This window comes from Bombina bombina, chromosome 4 (genome assembly GCF_027579735.1).
Source record: "Bombina bombina isolate aBomBom1 chromosome 4, aBomBom1.pri, whole genome shotgun sequence".
Classification (NCBI taxonomy): Eukaryota; Metazoa; Chordata; class Amphibia; order Anura; family Bombinatoridae; genus Bombina; species Bombina bombina.
In genome coordinates, this window is record NC_069502.1 from 316005902 (window position 1) to 316029954 (window position 24053).

A 24053-nucleotide genomic window follows, 5' to 3' on the forward strand; every position below is an offset into this window, starting at 1 on the left:
TGACTGGATATGACGTAGAGGGGAGGAGCTATGTAGCAGCTCTGCTTGGGTGATCCTCTTGCACTTCCTGTTGGGGAGGAGTTATAATCCCATAAGTAATGGATGACCCGTGGACTGACTACACTACAGGAGAAATGAATTTATCAGGTAAGCATAAATTATATATATATATATATTTTTTTTTAGCTTTTCCTACTAGTTATACTTACAGTATGAGCGTGACTAGCTTTGTCTGCTGCAGACTCAAGCCTGGATTGGCAGCAGGAGTTTGGCTATTGAAAAACAATTGCAGCAGTGTCAATTTGTTCTAAACATGTTTAGACTTGGCTAATATGTTATTGTCTAGCAAGACAGCAGAAATGTGTAATTACAAGGTGTTTACTATTCCTTTAGCTTATTTGTAAATGTATTCCTATCTCCCTGCCTTTTCCAACTATACCTTTTTGTTTTTTTCTGTTTACATAATGTTTAGCTGCATCTTTATTATATCCAACTCTGATTTATAGTTACTGTACCTGATTTGTGAATCGGTGCAGACATGACATTATATAATTAAAACATTTAAAGATAAATCACAGTCTATTATAAACATGTCTTTAAATTAAACAGGATTTTAAAAAATGACCTTTAATAATTAATGTTCCTTTTTTTTCTTTTTAGCTTATTGTAACTTTTTTTTTATTTCAATAATTTGATATGTGTTTCATTGTATCAGTGTCACTATTTGTTTTATGTAACTTATTTCTTATAGCAAAAAATGGACCCATCTACGATGTATCGTGGAACAAGAATGCAGCAGAATTTTGTGTTGTGTATGGCTTTATGCCAGCAAAAGCAACAGTTTTTAACCTCAAATGTGACCCCATATTTGATTTTGGAACTGGCCCTCGTAATGCTGTATTTTACAGCCCTCAAGGACACATATTGGTGTTGGCTGGGTTTGGTAATCTCCGAGGACAGATGGAAGTGTGGGATGTGAAAAACTACAAACTAATTTCCAAGCCAACGGCCTCTGATGCTACTTTTTTCTCTTGGTGCCCGAATGGGGAACACATAGTCACTGCCACCTGCTCCCCTAGGTTACGTGTTGGAAACGGATACAAAATTTGGCACTATACAGGCACTCTACTGCACAAATATGACATGCCACCCAATACAGAGCTCTGGCAAGTGATGTGGCAACCATTTGCAGAGAAAATCTTTCCAGCAAAAGCAATAGTTTACCAGGCAGTGGCAGGTGACATCCCAACAGAAGAGTCAAAACCAGCGGAAGCTTATAGACCTCCAGCCCTGAGAAATAAGCCGGTGACGAGCTACAAGCTGGTAGGTGACACTTTCATGGCAACCTGGGACCAGTAGATAAGAATATGAATAACATTTTAGATTATCTAAGTCTTGCAAAGGAAGATTGTTTTGTGAATTCAAATATTTAATTACTAGACAAATCTTTGCATCCACCTGGAAGGGTTATTCTGGATAATGTGTTAGGTCTACTTTTTGTGAAGTTTACTCATATGAACTGCCTTTATGTGTAGTGTGCCACAAATGTCAACACAGAATTAATCAAATATACTCGAAAAGAATACATTTTTTTGGAATTGAGAGTATATTCTCTCTTCTGTTTGCAGGTAAAGAGGAAGTCCCAGAACAGTTTTCTTATGTAGTTGTCAGCACTAGAAGATATTCTGATAGGCAAATTATCTTAACATTTTTGGCGGATAGCTGTTTAAAGGGACAGTAAACAATCTGAGATTGTAATATAAATAAATGTTTAATTACATTTATTAAAAAAAAAATGTTTACAATATAATCCCAGTTCTCCCCAGGATTTTTTAATAGATGTACCACTTAGCTAATTTTACTGACCACCATGCTAAAATTAAAGCCAATGTTAAGTTAAAACTTAGCTAATATTTTTTTTTCTATGTCTTCTTTCAAAACTATCTGTGGAGAACTCTTAATACGTGATTTATTTTGCCCCATTTTGCTGTAATTTAAATCTGATAATTGTGGGTTTCTAGTTGAGAAAAGTGCACACTACAGACTTCACAAGCTGAACTTATTTCACACCAAGATCAGGAAGTTATTGGCTAACAAAATGACAGTAGCTAGCCTGGTCTTTTCCAGTTACAGTTCAGAGTGACTCCTCCAAAAAATAGGCAAGTAACTGGTGGGTGGAGTTTGGCTATTAAAAAATACTTTCAGAAAAGAATCTGATGACGCTTAGTATGCTAGTAGATGATTGCAAGACTGCAGAAGAATCTTGAAATTACAATGTGTTTACTGCCCCTTTAAAGGTACCAATAAGAGTGGAAAATACAGAAGTTATAATTCAACTAGAACTATAAAAAGGGCTCTATAGGGGGGGCGCTTAACGATAGAATACATAAAACATACAAGGTGAAACAAAGTATATACAGATAATGATACACAACAATTACCCTAGTCACAGGATATACTGAACTCCCATATATTATCAGTTCTTCAGGGGTTAAAGCTCCTGGACTCCCATATATTGTCAGTTTATCAGGGGTTAAATTTTGTTTAGCAATTCAGGATCACAGTGGCTGCACTCCTCTTCACACGAATGTAGTGAAATAAAACAACAGCATCTAGCAAATATAAGAGAGGCACCTCATGTGTGTATCGGTCACCAAACACACCACACCAAAAACAGACAAATCAGATAGAAAATGTCAAACACAGGGTACTCACATTTCCATAGAGCACCCTTATGTGCTAGTAGACCCAGGTTGGCAGTATAATGGTGCGTCAGCTCACCTCCTCCCGACAGCTGCACGTACTGTTAAAAACTGGTGGATATACACAGTCTGTATCCCCAGATATGGTTGGGGGTACAGTCTGTGTATACCCAACAGTTTTAATACTGTATTGTTTGATTTTAGATGGTTTTAATAAATCAGTTTTCCATCTAAAGGGGAAGAGTCCACGGCTTCATTCATTACTATTGGCAATTAAGAACCTGGCCACCAGGAGGAGGCAAAGACACCCCAGCCAAAGGCTTAAATACCTCCCCCACTTCCCTCATCCCCCAGTCATTCTTTGCCTTTCGTCACTGGAGGATGGCAGAGGAGTGCCGGAGTTTCGGAGTAGTCTCTTATGGAGGGTAGTACTCTTCGCATTGGGACTGGCGTTTTAAATAGTCCTGTCAGCCTCTCAGAGCCTGGGCGAAAGTTAGAATCCGGAGATGCAGGGAGAGTCTTTCTGCAAAACCATCCCGACTCATATTAACAGCTCCATAAGCAATCAGCATTGACAAGTTTCGCTGCCTGCTTTCTACACTCAAGTCCATGTCAGGAGCGAGGCTACTAACCTGTCACACTTGAAGGGCCGTGTTCCTGTTCCACGTCGTAGATTCTGGTAAGATCGTTTCATTTTTTATTAATAATGATAACCTAGAAGACAGGGTCACAGTGTGGCGCCTTTTTATCTTTACAGAATCAAGGGTTAAAATTCCTGGAAGGGGGATTCTTGAACAGGGGGGTTTATACATGATATTGTTTGTGTCATTGCTGCGTTATGTGCGAGATGAGGCTCTGGCTATGTGTGGAACTTTCAGGTTACTTGCGGGAATCTTGCCAGGGCCATTTTTGGCGTGTTGTTCCCTAGTGCAGGGGCAGTCCTGCCAGGCATTCCATGAACTGGGTGTGTCTATCCTTCTCTGTTGATCTGTGGCGCAGGAGATGTAGTGGTTTCTGTAGTCCGGGTCCTAGGAGGTGGCGAGTGCCCCGGCCATTGGTGGTATAAAGGTGCCTTTTTGTAAATTAAGTTAGTCTACCCAAAAGCGCGTTAGAGGGCTCTCCCTCCTTAACAAAGTCTCATTCCTGTGTTTATTGTGAGGAGGTTCTGGTAGATCAGCCTGTTCAACTATGTTCCACATGCCTTGGATAAAGTTACAACATCTAAATGGTAGTATATTTTAGATTACAATATTAATTATGACTATTTCAGCAGTAACCTCCAACGAGTTAATATATATTTATATAGGTTACAAAATAATTTACTATTGTCTCATCGGTAATCTCCCATATACTTGTATTATTTTCCAGTAATTGTAATCAGGTGATATATTTTTAAACACAGCGGATTATGTTTGTGGAGTAAAGAGGATTCAGTTTAAAAAAAAATATACAGATTTATTTAACATTAAACAGGCTATTAACAGGCGACATACAACTTAATTATACATAAAACCAGTTCTCCGATACAGTATGAAATGAAATACGCCACTACCCTTGTCTTGATTCTATGGGTACAAGTCTAACAGTGAAGTCTATTAAAAAAAAACAAAAAAAACGGCATGAACCACTTATGCAATATGTATTATTAACCAACGGTTATTTAATACAATCTTAGCCAAATATTACCATTAAAGTTATTTCCGGATACTTAGCAATTAAGCAGATTTAAAGGTATGACTATATACGATATGCAATTTAAAAAGGATACAATAAAACTTTTGATGCTTTAACAAATCTCAACCTTAGTGGATACCATACAAATAAAGTTAAATATATTTAAACATAATGCCCAGGGTCTTCCTTACAATATGCTGAATTAAATTAACACTATCTATAACAAGATTTCTATATTTATAGGCGAATAAGATTCTAGACTATATAAATTAAATTATGGGGTAAGTACATATAAAACAAAAATTGGGCCTATAACCAACTAATACAAATCTTTAATAATTGATTAACTATAATTATAGGCTTTTTATACTTCCCCAAATGTTTGCTCCAAGCCCTCAGTGATCTCTGGTCAGCAGTATGTTCCCTCTGTGCCCGGTCCCAAAAATTATTTTAGTCCAACAGGAAAAACAAACAAAGTTCCAAGGATGTCCAAAATTATGAGATGGGTGACCAGGATTCAAAATTCTGTTCAAAGGACAACCGGACAGCACTTCGCCCTGACTTTCATGCAAAACCTTCTTCCTTGTGAGCACTCTGTGGCTCAATTTATCCTGAACTACAACTCTGCCCCAATCTCCAACAGCCATTCACTGAGGTGCTAGGATCTGTACCCTGTGATTGGAGGAATACTAATTAACTTTTTGGGACAACGGAGCTAATGGTAAACATAGCTGGTTGTAGTTTTACTAACTGACCACAAGGTGGTGCTGGTGAATGGTGCTATAAAAGTGAACTTGTGTAACTTTCTTATATTTATTTTGCTCAGCATTCATTTATCATATATATATATATATATATATATATATATATATATATATATATATATATATATATATATATATTATCATATGTGTGTATACCCAATACATATATTTGATATTTTTGTTTAACTAAACGGTACCAGTTTAAAAATTAAATCCTTATGATTTAATTTAGACACTTATTTGTACATAAGGCATATATAGAAATAGAATTTTCTTATGTGGGCATCTCATATATAAGTGTATGTTACCGATGAGGCATAATGAATTATATAGTATTTCTTCTATAAGATACGACAAGTCCACGGATTCATCCTTTACTTGTGGGATATTATCCTCCTGCTAACAGGAAGTGGTAAAGAGCACCACAGCAGAGCTGTCTATATAGCTCCACCCTTGACTCCACCCCCAGTCATTCTCTTTGCCTACTCTAAGTACTAGGAAGGGTAAAGTGAAAGAGGTGATAAAATGTTAGTTTTTATTTTCTTCAAGCAAGAGTTTTTTATTTTAAATGGTACCGGTGTGTACTATTTTCTCTCAGGCAGCAGATGGATGAAAACTTCTGCCTGGAGGCTGATGATCTTAGCATTTGTCACTATGATCCAGAGCAGTTCCCACAGAATGGCTGAGGAGTACTTAAGAAACTTCAGTGTGAGGAACGTTTTTCATGCTATAAGCAGTGAGGTATGTTCAGTAATTTTTTTCTGGAGAGACTGTGGTATTTCAGAATTGGCTGACAGGATCCCCATGAGGGAAAGGGTAAGCAGTAATCCTAAAAGATATAGAGGGGTATTACTAAGCTTGCATATATGGGCTAAGAAAAAATGGTTGACACTGAGTTTGAATGTTTGTGGGCAAACGTTTATTTAACTGGGAGTGCTGATAACGTTTTTGAAAGGAACGTTTTTTTATGCTTAAATGAGAGGGTACACTTGGCTTCTTTTTGGGTTTAGGAACCCACATGGCTAGTTTGAGACCACTCTGGTGCGGTTCATTTGGGCTGAGAGACATCGAGTGAGATGGGCGGGGCCTATTTTCGTGCCTCAGTTGCGCAGTTGGATTTGACAGGCAAGCAGCAAGCTCCAACTCCGGTGGGCCCTTGTGAGAGTATTGGGCCAAATCAAAGCTTTAACCCTGTTTTACAGATCCCTGAGGGCAGGTAGGCGCCACAGCAGGGCTGTGGCGAGGTGCAGGGGATATTTTTTTCCGGATTTAAACGTTTATTAATTATCCGTTTTTTCCAGTAAGGGTTAAGTGTTCCTTTCCTTGTGGGGCAAACTTAGCTGCATAGTCTGAATGCTTATATCATAAAATTGAAACAATTTGATTGTTTTAAAGCAGTTTTGCAAAACGTGTATGCTTTTTTTCTCTTAAAGGTGCAGTACCGTTTTTTAAGATTATTTTTTCACTAATAAAGTGTTTTCTCCAACATAGGTGTGTCCGGTCCACGGCGTCATCCTTACTTGTGGGATATTCTCTTCCCCAACAGGAAATGGCAAAGAGCCCAGCAAAGCTGGTCACATGATCCCTCCTAGGCTCCGCCTACCCCAGTCATTCTCTTTGCCGTTGTACAGGCAACATCTCCACGGAGATGGCTTAGAGTTTTTTAGTGTTTAAAATCTCTTCTACCGATAAATATTCTGGAACTGAGAGCGATATTCAATGCTCTCAAGGCTTGGCCTCAGCTAGCGAGGGCCAAGTTCATACGGTTTCAATCAGACAACATGACAACTGTTGCGTACATCAACCATCAGGGGGGAACAAGGAGTTCCCTAGCGATGGAAGAAGTGACCAAAATCATTCTATGGGCGGAGTCTCACTCCTGCCACCTGTCTGCTATCCACATCCCAGGAGTGGAAAATTGGGAAGCGGATTTTGAGTCGTCAGACATTGCATCCGGGGGAGTGGGAACTCCATCCGGAAATCTTTGCCCAAGTCACTCAGCTGTGGGGCATTCCAGACATGGATATGATGGCCTCTCGTCAGAACTTCAAATTTCCTTGCTACGGGTCCAGATCCAGGGATCCCAAGGCGGCTCTAGTGGATGCACTAGTAGCACCTTGGACCTTCAAACTAGCTTATGTGTTCCCGCCGTTTCCTCTCATCCCCAGGCTGGTAGCCAGGATCAATCAGGAGAGGGCGTCGGTGATCTTGATAGCTCCTGCGTGGCCACGCAGGACTTGGTATGCAGATCTGGTGAATATGTCATCGGCTCCACCTTGGAAGCTACCTTTGAGACGAGACCTTCTTGTTCAGGGTCCGTTCGAACATCCGAATCTGGTTTCACTCCAGCTGACTGCTTGGAGATTGAACGCTTGATCTTATCGAAGCGAGGGTTCTCAGATTCTGTTATCGATACTCTTGTTCAGGCCAGAAAGCCTGTAACTAGAAAGATTTACCACAAAATTTGGAAAAAATATATCTGTTGGTGTGAATCTAAAGGATTCCCTTGGGACAAGGTTAAGATTCCTAAGATTCTATCCTTCCTTCAAGAAGGATTGGAAAAAGGATTATCTGCTAGTTCCCTGAAGGGACAGATTTCTGCCTTGTCTGTGTTACTTCACAAAAAGCTGGCAGCTGTGCCAGATGTTCAAGCCTTTGTTCAGGCTCTGGTTAGAATTAAGCCTGTTTACAAACCTTTGACTCCTCCTTGGAGTCTCAACTTAGTTCTTTCAGTTCTTCAGGGGGTTCCGTTTGAACCCTTACATTCCGTTGATATTAAGTTATTATCTTGGAAAGTTTTGTTTTTAGTTGCAATTTCTTCTGCTAGAAGAGTTTCAGAATTATCTGCTCTGCAGTGTTCTCCTCCTTATCTGGTGTTCCATGCAGATAAGGTGGTTTTACGTACTAAACCTGGTTTTCTTCCAAAAGTTGTTTCTAACAAAAACATTAACCAGGAGATTATCGTACCTTCTCTGTGTCCGAAACCAGTTTCAAAGAAGGAACGTTTGTTGCACAATTTGGATGTTGTTCGCGCTCTAAAATTCTATTTAGATGCTACAAAGGATTTTAGACAAACATCTTCCTTGTTTGTTGTTTATTCCGGTAAAAGGAGAGGTCAAAAAGCAACTTCTACCTCTCTCTCTTTTTGGATTAAAAGCATCATCAGATTGGCTTACGAGACTGCCGGACGGCAGCCTCCCGAAAGAATCACGGCTCATTCCACTAGGGCTGTGGCTTCCACATGGGCCTTCAAGAACGAGGCTTCTGTTGATCAGATATGTAGGGCAGCGACTTGGTCTTCACTGCACACTTTTACAAAATTTTACAAGTTTGATACTTTTGCTTCTTCTGAGGCTATTTTTGGGAGAAAGGTTTTGCAAGCCGTGGTGCCTTCCATTTAGGTGACCTGATTTGCTCCCTCCCTTCATCCGTGTCCTAAAGCTTTGGTATTGGTTCCCACAAGTAAGGATGACGCCGTGGACCGGACACACCTATGTTGGAGAAAACAGAATTTATGTTTACCTGATAAATTACTTTCTCCAACGGTGTGTCCGGTCCACGGCCCGCCCTGGTTTTTTTAATCAGGTCTGATAATTTATTTTCTTTAACTACAGTCACCACGGTACCATATGGTTTCTCCTATGCAAATATTCCTCCTTAACGTCGGTCGAATGACTGGGGTAGGCGGAGCCTAGGAGGGATCATGTGACCAGCTTTGCTGGGCTCTTTGCCATTTCCTGTTGGGGAAGAGAATATCCCACAAGTAAGGATGACGCCGTGGACCGGACACACCGTTGGAGAAAGTAATTTATCAGGTAAACATAAATTCTGTTTTCAAGCCTGTTTGTGGTCATTACTAGCCTGTTTAACATGTCTGACATTGAGGAAAGCTAATGTTCAATGTGTTTAGAAGCCGTTGTCGAACCCCTACTTAAAATGTGTCCCTCATGCACTGAAAGGGCAATAAATTGCAAAGAACATATTTTAGCTGATAAAAGTATGTCGCAGGATGATTCTCAGTCAGAAGAGAATCAGGTTATGCCATCTTATTCTCCCCAAGTGTCACAACCATTAACACCCGCACAAGCGACGCCAAGTACTAATGCGTCTAATTCTTTCACCCTGCAAGATATGGCCGCAGTTATGTCTACTACCCTCACTGAGGTTTTATCTAAACTGCCTGGATTGCAGGGGAAGTGCAGTAAGTCCGGTGTGAGAGTAAATGCTGAGCCCTCTGACGCTTTATTAGCCATCTCCGATGTACCCTCACAATGTTCTGAGTTGGGGGTGAGGGAATTGCTGTCTGAGGGAGAGCTTTCTGATTCAGGAAAGATGTTCCCTCAAACAGACTCAGATATCACGGCTTTTAAATTTAAGCTAGAACACCTCCGCTTGTTGCTCAGGGAGGTTTTAACGACTCTGGATGATTGTGACCCTATTGTAATTCCACCAGAGAAATTGTGTAAAATGGATAGATATCTAGAGGTTCCTGCTTACACTAATGTTTTTCCGGTCCCTAAGAGGATTTCGGACATTGTTACTAAGGGGTGGGATAGACCAGGTATTCCGTTCTCTCCCCCTCCTACTTTTAAGAAAATGTTTCCCATATCAGACACCATTCGGGATTCGTGGCAGACGGTCCCTAAGGTGGAGGGAGCTATTTCTACCCTGGCTAAGCGTACAACTATACCTATTGAGGACAGTTGTGCTTTCAAAGATCCTATGGATAAAAAATTAGAGGGTCTTCTAAAGAAAATATTTATTCATCAGGGTTTGCATTGTTCCTGTAACTACTGCAGCTGCTTTTTGGTTTGAGGCTCTAGAGGAGGCTCTTAAGATTGAGGCTCTTAAGATTGAGACCCCATTAGATGATATTCTGGATAGAATTAGGCTCTCAAGCTAGCTAATTCTTTCATTACAGATGCCACTTTTCAACTGGCTAAATTAGCGGCAAAGAATTCAGGTTTTGCCATTTAGAGCGTTATGGCTTAAGTCCTGGTCTGCTGACGTGTCATCAAAATCTAAGCTTTTAGCCATTCCTTTCAAGGGTAAGACCCTATTCGGGCCTGAACTGAAAGAGATCATTTCAGACATCACTGGAGGAAAAGGCCATGCCCTTCCTCAGGATAAGACAAATAAGATGAGGACCAAACAAAATAATTTTAGTTCCTTTCGAAACTTCAAAGGTGGTCCCTCTACCTCCTCCCCTGCTGCAAAGCAGGAGGGGAATTTTGTTCAATCCAAGTCAGTCTGGAGACCTAACCAGACTTGGAATAAGGGTAAACAGGCCAAGAAGCCCGCTGCTGCCACCAAGACAGCATGAAGGGGCAGCCCGGATCTAGTAGGGGGCAGACTTTCTCTCTTTGCTCAGGCTTGGGCAAGAGACGTTCAGGACTCCTGGGCTTTAGAAATCGTTACCCAGGGGTATCTTCTAGACTTCAAAGATTCTCCTCCAAGGGGGAGATTTCATCTTTCTCGATTGTCTGTAAACCAGACAAAAAGAGAGGCATTCTTACGCTGTGTAGAAGACCTATATACTATGGGAGTAATCTGCTCAGTTCCAAAAGCAGAACAGGGGCTGGGGTTTTACTCTAATCTGTTTGTGGTTCCCAAAAAAGAGGGAACCTTCAGACCAATTTTAGATCTCAAGATCCTAAACAAATTCCTCAGAGTCCCATCCTTCAAGATGGAGACCATTCAGACTATTTTTCCAATGACCCAGGAGGGTCAGTATATGACCACCGTGGATTTAAAGGATGCGTATCTTCACATTCCTATCCACAAAGATCATCACCAGTTCCTCAGGTTCACCTTTCTGGACAAGCATTACCAGTTTGTGGCTCTTCCCTTCGGGTTGGCCACAGCTCCCAGAATTTTCACAAAAGTGCTAGGGTCCCTTCTGGCGGTTCTAAGGCCACGGGGCATAGCAGTGGCGCATTAGCTGGACGATATCTTAATTCAGGCGTCAACTTACCAACTAGCCAAATCTCACACGGACATTGTGTTGGCTTTTCTAAGATCTCACGGGTGGAAGGTGAACGTAAAAAAGAGTTCACTTATCCCCCTAACTAGAGTTCCATTCCTGGGAACTCTGATAGATTCGGTAAACATGAAAAATTTTCTGACGGAGGTCAGGAAATCAAAGATTTCTCTTGTTAAGTGTATCCAGTCCACGGATCATCCATTACTTGTGGGATATTCTCCTTCCCAACAGGAAGTTGCAAGAGGATCACCCACAGCAGAGCTGCTATATAGCTCCTCCCCTCACTGCCATACCCAGTCATTCTCTTGCAACTCTCAACAAAGATGGACGTAAGAGGAGAGTGGTGTATTATAGTTAGTTTTTTAACTTCAATCAAAAGTTTATTTTTAAATGGTACCGGAGTGTACTGTTTCATCTCAGGCAGCATTAGAAGAAGAATCTGCCTGTGATTTCTATGATCTTAGCAGAAGTAACTAAGATCCACTGCCGTTCTCACATATTCTGAGGAGTGAGGTAACTTCAGAGGGGGAATGGCATGCAGGTTTTCCTGCAATAAGGTATGTGCAGTTAACGTATTTCTAGGGATGGAATTTGCTAGAGAAATGCTGCTGATACCTGTAAGTTAAGCCTTAACTGCAGTGATAGTGACTGGTATCAGGCTTATTAACAGAGATACATACTCTTATAAAGGTGCAATATAAAACGTTTGCTGGCATGTTAATCGTTTTTATATATGTTTGGTGACAAAACTTATTGGGGCCTAGTTTTTTTCCACATGGCTGGCTTGATTTTTGCCTAGAAACAGTTTCCTGGGGCTTTCCACTGTTGTAATATGTGTGGGAGGGGCCTATTTCTGTGCAGCTAGAATTACAGACTGAGACACTCTGCTTCCTTCTGCATGATACAGGACATCTCTGAAGGGCTCAAAAGGCTTCAAAGTCGTGTTTGAGGAAGGTAACAACCACAGTAGACTGTAGCAGTTGTGACTGTGTTTAAAAAACGTTTTTGCCATTTATTATTCCGTTTTTGGTATTAAGGGGTTAATCATCCATTTGCAAGTGGGTGCAATGCTCTGCTGACTTGTTACATACACTGTAAAAAAATTGTTAGTGTAACTGCCTTTTTTCACTGTTATTTCAAATGTTGTCAAAATTTGTTTCTCTTAAAGGCACAGTAACGTTTTTTATATTGCTTGTTAACTTGCTTTAAAGTGTTTTCCAAGCTTTCTAGTCTCATTGCTAGTCTGTACAAACATGTCTGAAACAGAGGATACTTGTTCATTATGTTTAAAAGCCATGGTGGAGCCCCATAGGAGAATGTGTACTAAATGTATTGATTTCACCTTAAACAGTAAAGATCAGTCTTTATCTATAAAAGAATTGTCACCAGAGGGGTCTGTCGAGGGGGAAGTTATGCCGACTAACTCTCCCCACGTGTTGGACCCTTTGCCTCCCGCTCAAGGGACGCACGCTAATATGGCGCCAAGTACATCAGGGACGCCCATAGCGATTACTTTGCAGGACATGGCTGCAATCATGAATAATACCCTGTCAGAGGTATTATCCAGATTGCCTGAATTGAGAGGCAAGCGTGATAGCTCTGGGGTTAGAGATACAGAGCGCGTAGATGCTGTAAGAGCCATGTCTGATACTGCGTCACAATATGCAGAACCTGAGGACGGAGAGCTTCAGTCTGTGGGTGACGTCTCTGAATCGGGGAGACCTGATTCAGAGATTTCTAATTTTAAATTTAAGCTTGAGAACCTCCGTGAATTGCTTGGGGAGGTATTAGCTGCTCTGAATGACTGTGACACAATTGCAGTGCCAGAGAAATTGTGTAGGCTGGATAAATACTATGCAGTGCCGGTGAGTACTGATGTTTTTCCAATACCTAAAAGGCTTACAGAAATTATTAGTAAGGAGTGGGATAGGCCCGGTGTGCCCTTTTCCCCACCTCCTATATTTAGAAAAATGTTTCCAATAGATGCCACTACACGGGACTTATGGCAGACAGTCCCTAAGGTGGAGGGAGCAGTTTCTACTTTAGCAAAGCATACCACTATCCCGGTTGAGGACAGTTGTGCTTTTTCAGATCCAATGGATAAAAAATTAGAGGGTTACCTTAAGAAAATGTTTATTCAACAAGGTTTTATTTTACAGCCCATTGCATGCATTGCGCCTGTCACTGCTGCGGCGGCATTCTGGTTTGAGGCCCTGGAAGAGGCCATCCATACAGCTCCATTGACTGAAATTGTTGACAAGCTTAGAACTCTTAAGCTAGCTAACTCATTTGTTTCTGATGCCATTGTTCATTTGACTAAACTAACGGCTAAGAATTCCGGATTCGCCATCCAGGCGCGTAGGGCGCTATGGCTCCTGGTCAGCTGATGTGACTTCAAAGTCTAAATTACTCAACATTCCTTTCAAGGGAATTTCTGGTTTGAAAGAAATTATTGCTGACATTACTGGAGGTAAGGGTCATACCCTTCCTCAGGACAGGGCCAAATCAAAGGCCAAACAGTCTAATTATCGTGCCTTTCGAAATTTCAAGGCAGGTGCAGCATCAACTTCCTCTGCTTCAAAACAAGAGGGAACTTTTGCTCAATCCAAGCAGGCCTGGAAATCTAACCAGTCCTGGAACAAGGGCAAGCACGCCAGAAAGCCTGAGCTGCTGCCTCTAAGACAGCATGAAGGAGCGGCCCCTTATCTGACAACGGATCTAGTAGGGGGCAGACTCTCTCTCTTCGCCCAGGCATGGGCAAGAGATGTTCAGGATCCCTGGGCGTTGGAGATCATATCTCAGGGATATCTTCTGGACTTCAAAGCTTCTCCACAAGAAAGATTTCACCTTTCAAGATTATCTGCAAACCAGATAAAGAAAGAGGCATTCCTAAGCTGCGTACAAGATCTCCTTGTAATGGGAGTGATCCATCCAGTTCCGCGATCGGAACAAGGACAGGGGTTTTATTCAAATCTGTTTGTGGTTCACAAAAAAGAGGGAACCTTCAGACCAATTTTGGATTTAAAGATCCTAAACAAATTCCTCAGAGTTCTGTCATTCAAGATGGAAACTATTCAAACCATTTTACCCATGATCCAAGAGGGTCAGTATATGACCACAGTGGACTTAAAGGATGCCTACCTTCACATTCCGATTCACAAGAATCATCATCAGTTCCTCAGGTTTGCCTTTCTAGACAGGCATTACCAATTTGTAGCTCTTCCATTCGGGTTGGCTACAGCCCCAAGAATTTTTACAAAGGTTCTGGGCTCTCTTCTGGCGGTCCTAAGACCGCGAGGCATAGCGGTGGCTCCTTACCTGGACGACATCCTGATACAGGCGTCAAGCTTTCAAATTGCCAAATCTCATACAGAGATAGTTCTGGCATTCCTGAGGTCGCATGGGTGGAAAGTGAACGAAGAAAAGAGTTCTCTATCTCCTCTCACAAGGGTTTCCTTCCTAGGGACTCTTATAGATTCTGTAGAAATTAAAATTTACCTGACGGAGTCCAGGTTATCAAAACTTCTAAATGCTTGCCGTGTTCTTCACTCCATTCCGCGCCCCACGGTGGCTCAGTGCATGGAAGTAATAGGCTTAATGGTAGCGGCGATGGACATAGTGCCATTCGCGCGCCTGCATCTCAGACCGCTGCAATTATGCATGCTCAGTCAGTGGAATGGGGATTACACAGATTTGTCCCCTCTACTAAATCTGGATCAGGAAACCAGAGATTCTCTTCTCTGGTGGTTATCTCGGGCCCATCTGTCCAAGGGTATGACCTTTCGCAGACCAGATTGGACAATTGTAACAACAGATGCCAGCCTTCTAGGTTGGGGTGCAGTCTGGAACTCCCTGAAGGCTCAGGGTTCATTGACTCAGGAGGAGAAACTCCTTCCAATAAATATTCTGGAGTTAAGAGCAATATTCAATGCTCTTCTAGCTTGGCCTCAGTTAGCAACACAATTTCAGTCGGACAACATCATGACTGTGGCTTACATCAACCATCAAAGGGGAACCAGGATTTCCCTAGCGATGTCAGAAGTCTCCAAGATAATTTGCTGGGCAGAGACTCACTCTTGCCACCTGTCAGCGATCCATATCCCAGGTGTAGAGAACTGGGAGGCGGATTTTCTAAGTCGTCAGACTTTTCATCCGTGGGAGTGGGAACTCCATCCGGAGGTGTTTGCTCAATTGGTTCTCCGTTGGGGCAAACCAGAATTGGATCTCATGGCGTCTCGCCAGAACGCCAAGCTTCCTTGTTACGGATCCAGGTCCAGGGACCCAGAAGCGGCACTGATAGATGCTCTAGCAGCGCCTTGGTTCTTCAACCTGGCTTATGTGTTTCCACCGTTTCCTCTGCTCCCTCGTCTGATTGCCAAGATCAAACAGGAGAGAGCATCGGTGATATTGATAGCGCCTGCGTGGCCACGCAGGACCTGGTATGCAGATCTAGTGGACATGTCATCCTTTCCACCATGGACTCTGCCTCTGAGACAAGACCTTCTAATACAAGGTCCTTTCAATCTTCCGAATCTGATCCTATCAAAGCGTGGCTTCTCCGAGTCAGTAATTGATACTTTAATACAGGCACGAAAGCCTGTCACCAGGAAAATTTACCACAAGATATGGCGTAAATATCTTCATTGGTGTGAATCCAAGAATTACTCATGGAGTAGGGTTAGGATTCCTAGGATATTGTCCTTCCTCCAAGAGGGTTTGGACAAAGGACTATCAGCTAGTTCTTTATAGGGACAGATTTCTGCTCTGTCTATTCTTTTACACAAGCGTCTGGCAGAAGTTCCAGACGTTCAGGCATTTTGTCAGGCTTTAGTTAGAATTAAGCCTGTGTTTAAACCTGTTGCTCCTCCATGGAGCTTAAACTTGGTTCTTAAAGTTCTTCAAGGGGTTCCGTTTGAACCCCTTCATTCTATTAATATCAAACTTCTATCATGGAAAGTTCTTTTTCTGATGGCTATTTCCTCGGCTCGAAGAGTCTCTGAGTTATCTGCCTTACATTGTGATTCTCCTTATCTGATCTTTCATTCAGATAAAGTTGTTCTGCGTACAAAACCTGGGTTTTTACCTAAGGTGGTTTCTAACAAGACTATCAATCAAGAGATTGTTGTTCCACCATGTCCTAATCCTTCTTCAAAGAAGGAACGTCTTTTGCATAATCTAGATGTAGTCCGTGCCTTGAAGTTTTACTTACAGGCTACTAAAGATTTTCGCCAAACATCTAACCTGTTTGTTGTTTACTCTGGACAGAGGAGAGGTCAGAAGGCCTCGGCAACCTCTCTTTCTTTTTGGCTTCGGAGTATAATCCGTTTAGCCTATGAGACTGCTGGACAGCAGCCTCCTGAAAGGATTACAGCTCATTCTACTAGAGCTGTGGCTTCCACCTGGGCCTTTAAAAATGAGGCCTCTGTTGAACAGATTTGCAAGGCTGCAACTTGGTCTTCGCCTCATACTTTTTCAAAATTTTCCAAATTTGATACTTTTGCTTCTTCGGGGGCTGTTTTTGGGAGAAAGGTTCTACAGGCAGTGGTTCCTTCCGTTTAAGTTCCTGCCTTGTCCCTCCCATCATCCGTGTACTTTAGCTTTGGTATTGGTATCCCACAAGTAATGGATGATCCGTGGACTGGATACACTTAACAAGAGAAAACATAATTTATGCTTACCTGTTAAATTTATTTCTCTTGTAGTGTATCCAGTCCACGGCCCGCCCTGTCCTTTTAAAGCAGGTCTAAATTTTTAATTAAATACAGTCACCACTGCACCCTATGGTTTCTCCTTTCTTGGCTTGTTTCGGTCGAATGACTGGATATGGCAGTGAGGGGAGGAGCTATATAGCAGCTCTGCTGTGGGTGATCCTCTTGCAACTTCCTGTTGGGAAGGAGAATATCCCACAAGTAATGGATGATCCGTGGACTGGATACACTACAAGAGAAATAAATTTATCAGGTAAGCATAAATTATGTTTTTTACCACCTGCCGAGCTCTTCATTCCATTCTTCGGCCGTCAGTGGTTCAGTGTATGGAGGTAATCGGACTAATGGTAGCGGCAATGGACATAGTTCCGTTTGCTCGCTTGCATCTCAGACCACTGCAACTATGCATGCGTGAAATGGGGATTATGCTAATTTATCTCCTCAGATAAATCTGGATCAAGAGACCAGAGACTCTCTTCTTTGGTGGTTGTCACAGGATCATCTGTCCCAGGGAATGTGTCATAGTGACGACGGACGCCAGCCTATTAGGCTGGGGTGCAGTCTGGAATTCCCTGAAAGCACAGGGAGTGTGGACTCAGGAGGAGGCTCTCCTCACGATAAATATTCTAGAACTGAGAGCGATATTCAACTGGCTTCGGCCAGATTCATAAGGACAATATCACGACTGTAGCATATGTCAATCATCAGGGGGAACAAAGAGTTCTCTAGCGATGTTAGAGGTTTCCAAAATAATTTGATGGGCAGAGACTCACTCTTGCCATCTATCAGCAATCTATATCCCAGGAGTGGAGAACTGGGAAGCGGATTTTCAAAGTCGTCAGACTTTTCATCCGGGGGAGTGGGAAATCCATCCGGAGGTGTTTGCACAATTGATTCATCAATGGGGCACACCAGAATTGGATCTGATGGCTGCTCTTCAGAATGCCAAACTTCCTTGTTACGGGTCCAGATCAAGGGATCCTCAAGCAGTACTGATAGATGCTCTAGCAGTACCTTGGTCGTTCAACCTGGCTTATGTGTTTCCACCATTTCCTCTCCTTCCTCGTCTGATTGCCAGAATCAAACAGGAGAGAGCTTCATTGATTTTGATAGCACCTGCGTGTCCACGCAGGACTTGGTATGCAGACCTGGTGGACATGTCATCTCTACCACCGTGGACACTGCCACTGAGACAGGACCTTCTCATTCAAGGTCTGTTCCAGCATCCAAATCTAGTCTCTCTGCGGCTTACTGCTTGGAGATTGAAGGCTTGATTTTATCCAAGCGGGGATTCTCTGAGTCGGTCATAGATACCTTGATTCAGGCTCGAAAGCCTGTCACTAGGAAAATTTATCATAAGATATGGCGTAAATATCTTTATTGGTGCGAATCCAAAGGCTACTCATGGAGTAAGATCAGGATTCCTAGGATGTTGTCCTTTCTCCAAGAAGGATTGGAGAAGGGGCTATCAGCTAGTTCCCTAAAGGGACAGATATCTGCTTTATCAATTTTACTGCACAAGCGTCTGGCAGATGTTCCAGACGTTCAGTCGTTCTGTCAGGCTTTAGTTAGAATCAAGCCTGTGTTTAAACCTGTTGCTCCGCCATGGAGTTTGAATTTAGTTCTTAAAGTTCTTCAAGGGGTTCCGTTTGAACCTATGCATTCCATAGATATTAAGCTTCTATCTTGGAAAGTTCTGTTTTTAGTTGCTATCTCTTCGGCTCGAAGAGTTTCTGAACTATCTGCATTGCAATGCGACTCGCCTTATCTTGTTTTCCATTCTGATAAGGTGGTTTTGCGTACCAAACCTGGATTCCTTCCTAAGGTTGTTACTAATAAGAATATTAATCAGGAAATTGTTGTTCCTTCCCTGTGTCCTAATCCTTCCTCTAAGAAGGAGCGTCTGTTGCACAGCTTGGACGTGGTTCGTGCTTTGAAGTTTTACTTGCAAGCGACCAAAGATTTCCGTCAAACATCTTCTCTGTTTGTTGTCTATTCTGGAAAACGTAGAGGTCAAAAAGCTACGGCTACCTCTCTTTCTTTTTGACTGAAAAGCATCATCCGTTTTGCATACGAGACTGCTGGACCTCAGCCTCCTGAAAGAATTACAGCTCACTCTACTAGAGCGGTGGCTTCCACATGGGCTTTTAAAAATGATGCTTCTGTTGAACAGATTTGTAAAGCTGCGACTTGGTCTTCACTTCATACCTTTTCCAAATTTTACAAATTTGATACTTTTGCTTCTTCGGAGGCTATTTTTTGGAGAAAAGTTCTTCAAGCAGTGGTGCCTTCTGTTTAGGCATCTGTCTTGTCCCTCCCGTTCATCCGTGTCCTGTAGCTTTGGTATTGTATCCCACAAGTAAAGGATGAATCTGTGGACTCGTCGTATCTTATAGAAGAAAAGTAAATTTATGCTTACCTGATAAATTGATTTCTTCTATGATACGACGAGTCCACGGCCCGCCCTGTCAATTTAAGACAGATTATATTTTTTTGATTTAAAACTTCAGTCACCTCTGCACCTTTTAGTTTCTCCTTTTTCTTCCTGTACCTTTGGTCGAATGACTGGGGGGTGCAGTCAAGGGAGGAGCTATATAGACAGCTCTGCTGTGGTGCTCTTTGCCACTTCCTGTTAGCAGGAGGATAATATCCCACAAGTAAAGGATGAATCCGTGGACTCGTCGTATCATAGAAGAAATCAATTTATCAGGTAAGCATAATTTTACTTTTTACCATAGTTTCTCATTATATGTATATATATTCATATATGCATTCATGTCTATTTACATGCATGCAAATATATTTCATCAATATCTTTTTATGCATTACTGGAAGGGGCAGTTCTCCTGCATTTGAAACCAATTATTATCTGTTTTTTATGTGTGTAAGCAATGTATGTCTTAGCCTGTTAGAGTGTATAATTTGGGCAGGCAATCAGTATATATAACTTCATATACAATACATAAACATACAAGTCACATACATACACATATATATATATATATATATATATATATATATATATATATATATATATAAATATATATATATATATATAAATATATACATACATACATATAGATACCTAGGCCTATATATATTCCTTTAATATTTAACTTATCTACACATATAGTTATTTTAAAACATATGATTCTTAAACACACATAATGCAATATTGGTCATATACACTGGTTATCAGTTGATTATTTGTACAGCATTGGGATACAATTTGATATATATATATATATCCACAATTTAGACTTATAGCTTCTCACATTTAGATATCAAATTATATTATTTATCACAATTTTATGGGCCAATTCTTATGCACACCATTCTAACTTTTCATTTCTTATAAAGGTTTATCACAGTTCAATTTAGGGAGTGTCTGAATTTGGTCATTTAGACTAACATGCATCTCATTAACGTGAATGAGGGCTTCATATGTTTGGTAAACAATATGAAAAACAATATGAAAATATCCCAGCGCCTACTAGAACCTTATCAGCCTAGGGGGGTGATACCTAGTTATCACCTGGAGAAATAGTAAATATGAAGGTAAATCCCAGGCGCCAATAAATAAAGGCCCAGAGAAGGCCGAAACGCGTAGACAACACTGGTAAGCCTTATTTCATTTGAGGAATATATTGTGATTATTCTACACATTGTTTTTATCTTTCTTTCCACAGGTTTTATACATATTTTTTTCCCACATATTTTTTTCCCCCTGATTTTTTAATATTTTTATTTTATTTTTGGAATTGTCTGCACTGTGTCATTCAGTGTGCTCTTACCTTCACCACCCCAGCCACTCCAGGCTGGCCACATCTACACTAACATTCTACATTTTTTCTATCCCTTTCTTTTGGAAGCACACCAAAGAGGAGTATCACATTGGATTTATTTTGGATCAAGGTATAAATTTTTGAAAATTTTGGAAATTTTCTCACATACTGACTACCTCTTGCACTGACTTTTTAAGGACACATTTTTTCACTTTGGACATTTTGATACTTGATTTTTTGAATTTTTTTTTATCTTTTGAAAGATTTTTTCACTGTTTATATTGCAACCTTTGATGTAATCACCCCAGTTTTAGCTCACTTGGAGTATTACCCCAAGTCACTGTGTAGCACTACTGTTTATATTTTATTGTATACTGTTATTTTCGACTATTAATATCTTTTATTGTATAGCGTGGATCCATGCTTTTTAGCCTTGTATTTCGGCTTCATATGTTTGTAAGTTTATTTACAATAGCTTCTAGACAATGTAGCTTGAACTTTTGAGTTGGAACACAGTTCTCTCTGTTCTATGTTTACAAAACAGCAGGGTTCTTGCTGGCCAACTGGTAATCTTGGGCACATGCTTTTGTTTCCATTAAATTGGGTCTATATGATAAGGTCTTAACAACATTTGGTGTAGTTTGATTACATTTTAGAGACTGGGTGTCTTAGAAGTTTTTATAATGGGGGTTTGAGCAGGAAGTCTTTTGAATGCAGATTTAACCAAATGAATAGACTTTTATAGCATATTTAGCAATTTTAAAACATGGTGCTTCTGTCATCAGGAATGTAATATTTTTTTCTGTGCCTATAATAAGAGATTCAATATTTTTCCCTGTGCCTATGACTCAACAAAATGTAAACGGATGTCTAGTACTACTGAGCCGTGCACCTCTGAGGGTTCTTCGTCCCGGGAGGTGCGTTCCTTACATTAATCTCTGATTGCACATGCAGCGCCACTGGGTCCAACCGTTACTCCTTCGGGAGAGATTCGTTGGCCGTCAGACTTTGCGGACCAACTGGAATCGGCGGTTTTGAAAGTGATCCATGCCTTACCACGTTCTGCTAAGCGCAAGCTTAGGGTTTATAATAGCGGCCCGGCCCAGGGTTTGTCCACACCGATGGAAGATCCAGAGGCTCTATATGATGACGAGGCCTACTCCGACTCTTCGGTGGAGCCCCCTTCTGGGTCGGAGTCCGTGTCATCTAAACCTCCGACGGCGGAGGAGCCTGGTTATAGGTTTAGGATGGAGAATTTGCGCTTTCTGCTACGGTAGGTGCTTGCTACTCTGGAGGTTCCGGAACCTAAGATACCGGAGGAACCTGCGATTCCTAAGCTTGACAAGGTATACGAGGACAGGGAAGTACCTCAGTCTTTCCCAGTTCCCGTTAAGATGGCAAATATTATTAAGAATGAATGGGAGCAATTAGGTTCGTCCTTTTCCCCTTCTTCCTTTAAAAAACTTTTCCCGTTCCGGACTCTCAGCTTCAGCTGTGGGGGACCATCCCTACGCTCGCGAGACGGACGACTATTCCTCTCAAGGATAGTTTGTCATTTAAAGAGCCCATGGATAAAAAGCTGGAAAACATGTTGAGAAAGATGTTTCAGCACACAGGGTTTGTTTTTCAGCCAGCAGCTGCAAAATATTTGTGTGAATTCCTGTGTGAAATGGTCAAGGGGGAGACTTTCATCGACGAGATACATGAGAAGATTAAGGGGCTGAAGGTCACCAATTCTTTCATCTGTGATGCCAATATGCAAATTATTCGCCTGAATGCTAAGGTGTCAGATTTTTCTGTTTTAGCGTGCAGGGCTCTGTGGCTAAAATCTTGGTCTGCGGATATGACCTCTAAATCGAGGCTTTTGTCCCTGCATTTTCAAGGGAAGATCCTGTTCGGTCCAGGATTGGATTCGATCATATCCACGGTTATGGGAGGCAAGGGAGCTTTCCTACCGCAGGATAAGAAGGCTAAGCCTAAGGGATCTACTTTTTGTCCCTTTTGTGCGGACAAGGCCCAGCGCCAGCAACCCACCACCGCGAAGGCGGACCAGTCCAACGGATCTTGGAAGCCGGTTCAATCTTGAAACAAGTCTAAGCAGGAAGCCTGCCGCAACAAAATCGGCATGAAGGGGTGGCCCCCGACCGGTCTCCAGATCACGTAAGGGGCAGATTATCTCTATTCTCAGACGCATGGTTTCAGGACGTTCAGGACCCTTGGGTTCTAGAAGTTGTCTCCCAGGGTTACAGGATAGGGTTCAGATCCCATCCGCCCGAGGGCAGATTCCTCCTGTCAAACCTATCTTCAAGACCAGAGAAGAGAGAGTGCTTTCTAGAGTGTGTGAGAGATCTCGCCTCTCTCGGGGTTATCGTACCAGTACCCTCAGCAGAAAGGGGTCTAGGGTACTATTCCAAACTTTTTGTGGTTCCAAAAAAGGAGGGCACGTTCCGCCCGATTCTGGACCTAAAGTGTTTAAACAAGTTTCTGGGTGTTCCATCATTCAAAATGGAAACGATCATATCTATTCTGCCCCTAGTTCAAGAGGGACAGTTCATGACAACTGTAGACTTGAAGGATGCTTACCTTCATGTGCCAATTCACAGGGACCACTTAAGGTTCCTAAGATTTGCGTTTCTGGACCAACATTTCCAGTTTGTGGCCCTTCCTTTTGGTCTGGCGACGGCCCCGAGAGTCTTCACGAAGGTTCTGGGGGCGCTGCTTGCAGTGGCCAGATCCAGGGGCATTGCGGTGGCACCTTACCTGGACGACATCCTAGTTCAGGTGCCGTCACTCAGCCTCGCAGAGGATCATTCAAGGGCTCTTCTTCTTCTGCTCCAATCTCACGGTTGGAAGATCAACTCAGGAAAGAGTTCCCTGGTTCCCAGGAACAGGGTGGAGTTCCTGGGAACGATAATAGACTCTATGTCCATGAAGATATTTCTCACAGATCAGCGGCACAGGAAGCTTGCGTCCACCTGTCTTGCCCTTCAGTCCTCCACAAGCCCATCGGTGGCTCAATGTATGGAGGTGATAGGTCTCATGTTGTCAAGCATAGATGTCATCCAATTCGCCAGGTTTTATCTCAGACCTCTTCAATTGTGCATGTTGAGACAGTGGAATGGCGATCATTCAGATCTATCACAGCTGATATTCATGGATGCTTAGACTCGGAACTCCTTCTCTTGGTGGATTCGTCCTGCTGAGCAACTGTCCATGGGGACATCCTTCTTGAGACCGTCCTGGGAGATTGTGACCACGGACACCAGTCTGTCAGGATGGGGAGCTGTTTGGGGTGCAAGGATGGCAGAAGGAAAGTGGTCCAAGGAGGAGTCTCTCCTTCCGATCAACATCCTAAGAGCAATTTATAATGCTTTGAAGGCATGGCCTTCTCTGGGGTCGGTCAGTTTCATCAGATTCCAGACCAACAACATTACCTC

The 24053-nt window shown here is 42.1% G+C and overlaps 1 protein-coding gene across 1 annotated transcript in view; it reads left to right on the forward strand.

Moving 5' to 3' along the window:
- Nucleotides 1–24053, forward strand: part of EIF2A (eukaryotic translation initiation factor 2A) — a 351702-nt gene that overhangs the window by 240467 nt on the left and 87182 nt on the right. Inside the window, exon 10 of the mRNA XM_053710036.1 lies at nucleotides 752–1323. Within this exon, the coding sequence (XP_053566011.1) occupies nucleotides 752–1323 (572 nt within the window). The remainder of the gene's footprint in view (nucleotides 1–751; nucleotides 1324–24053) is intronic.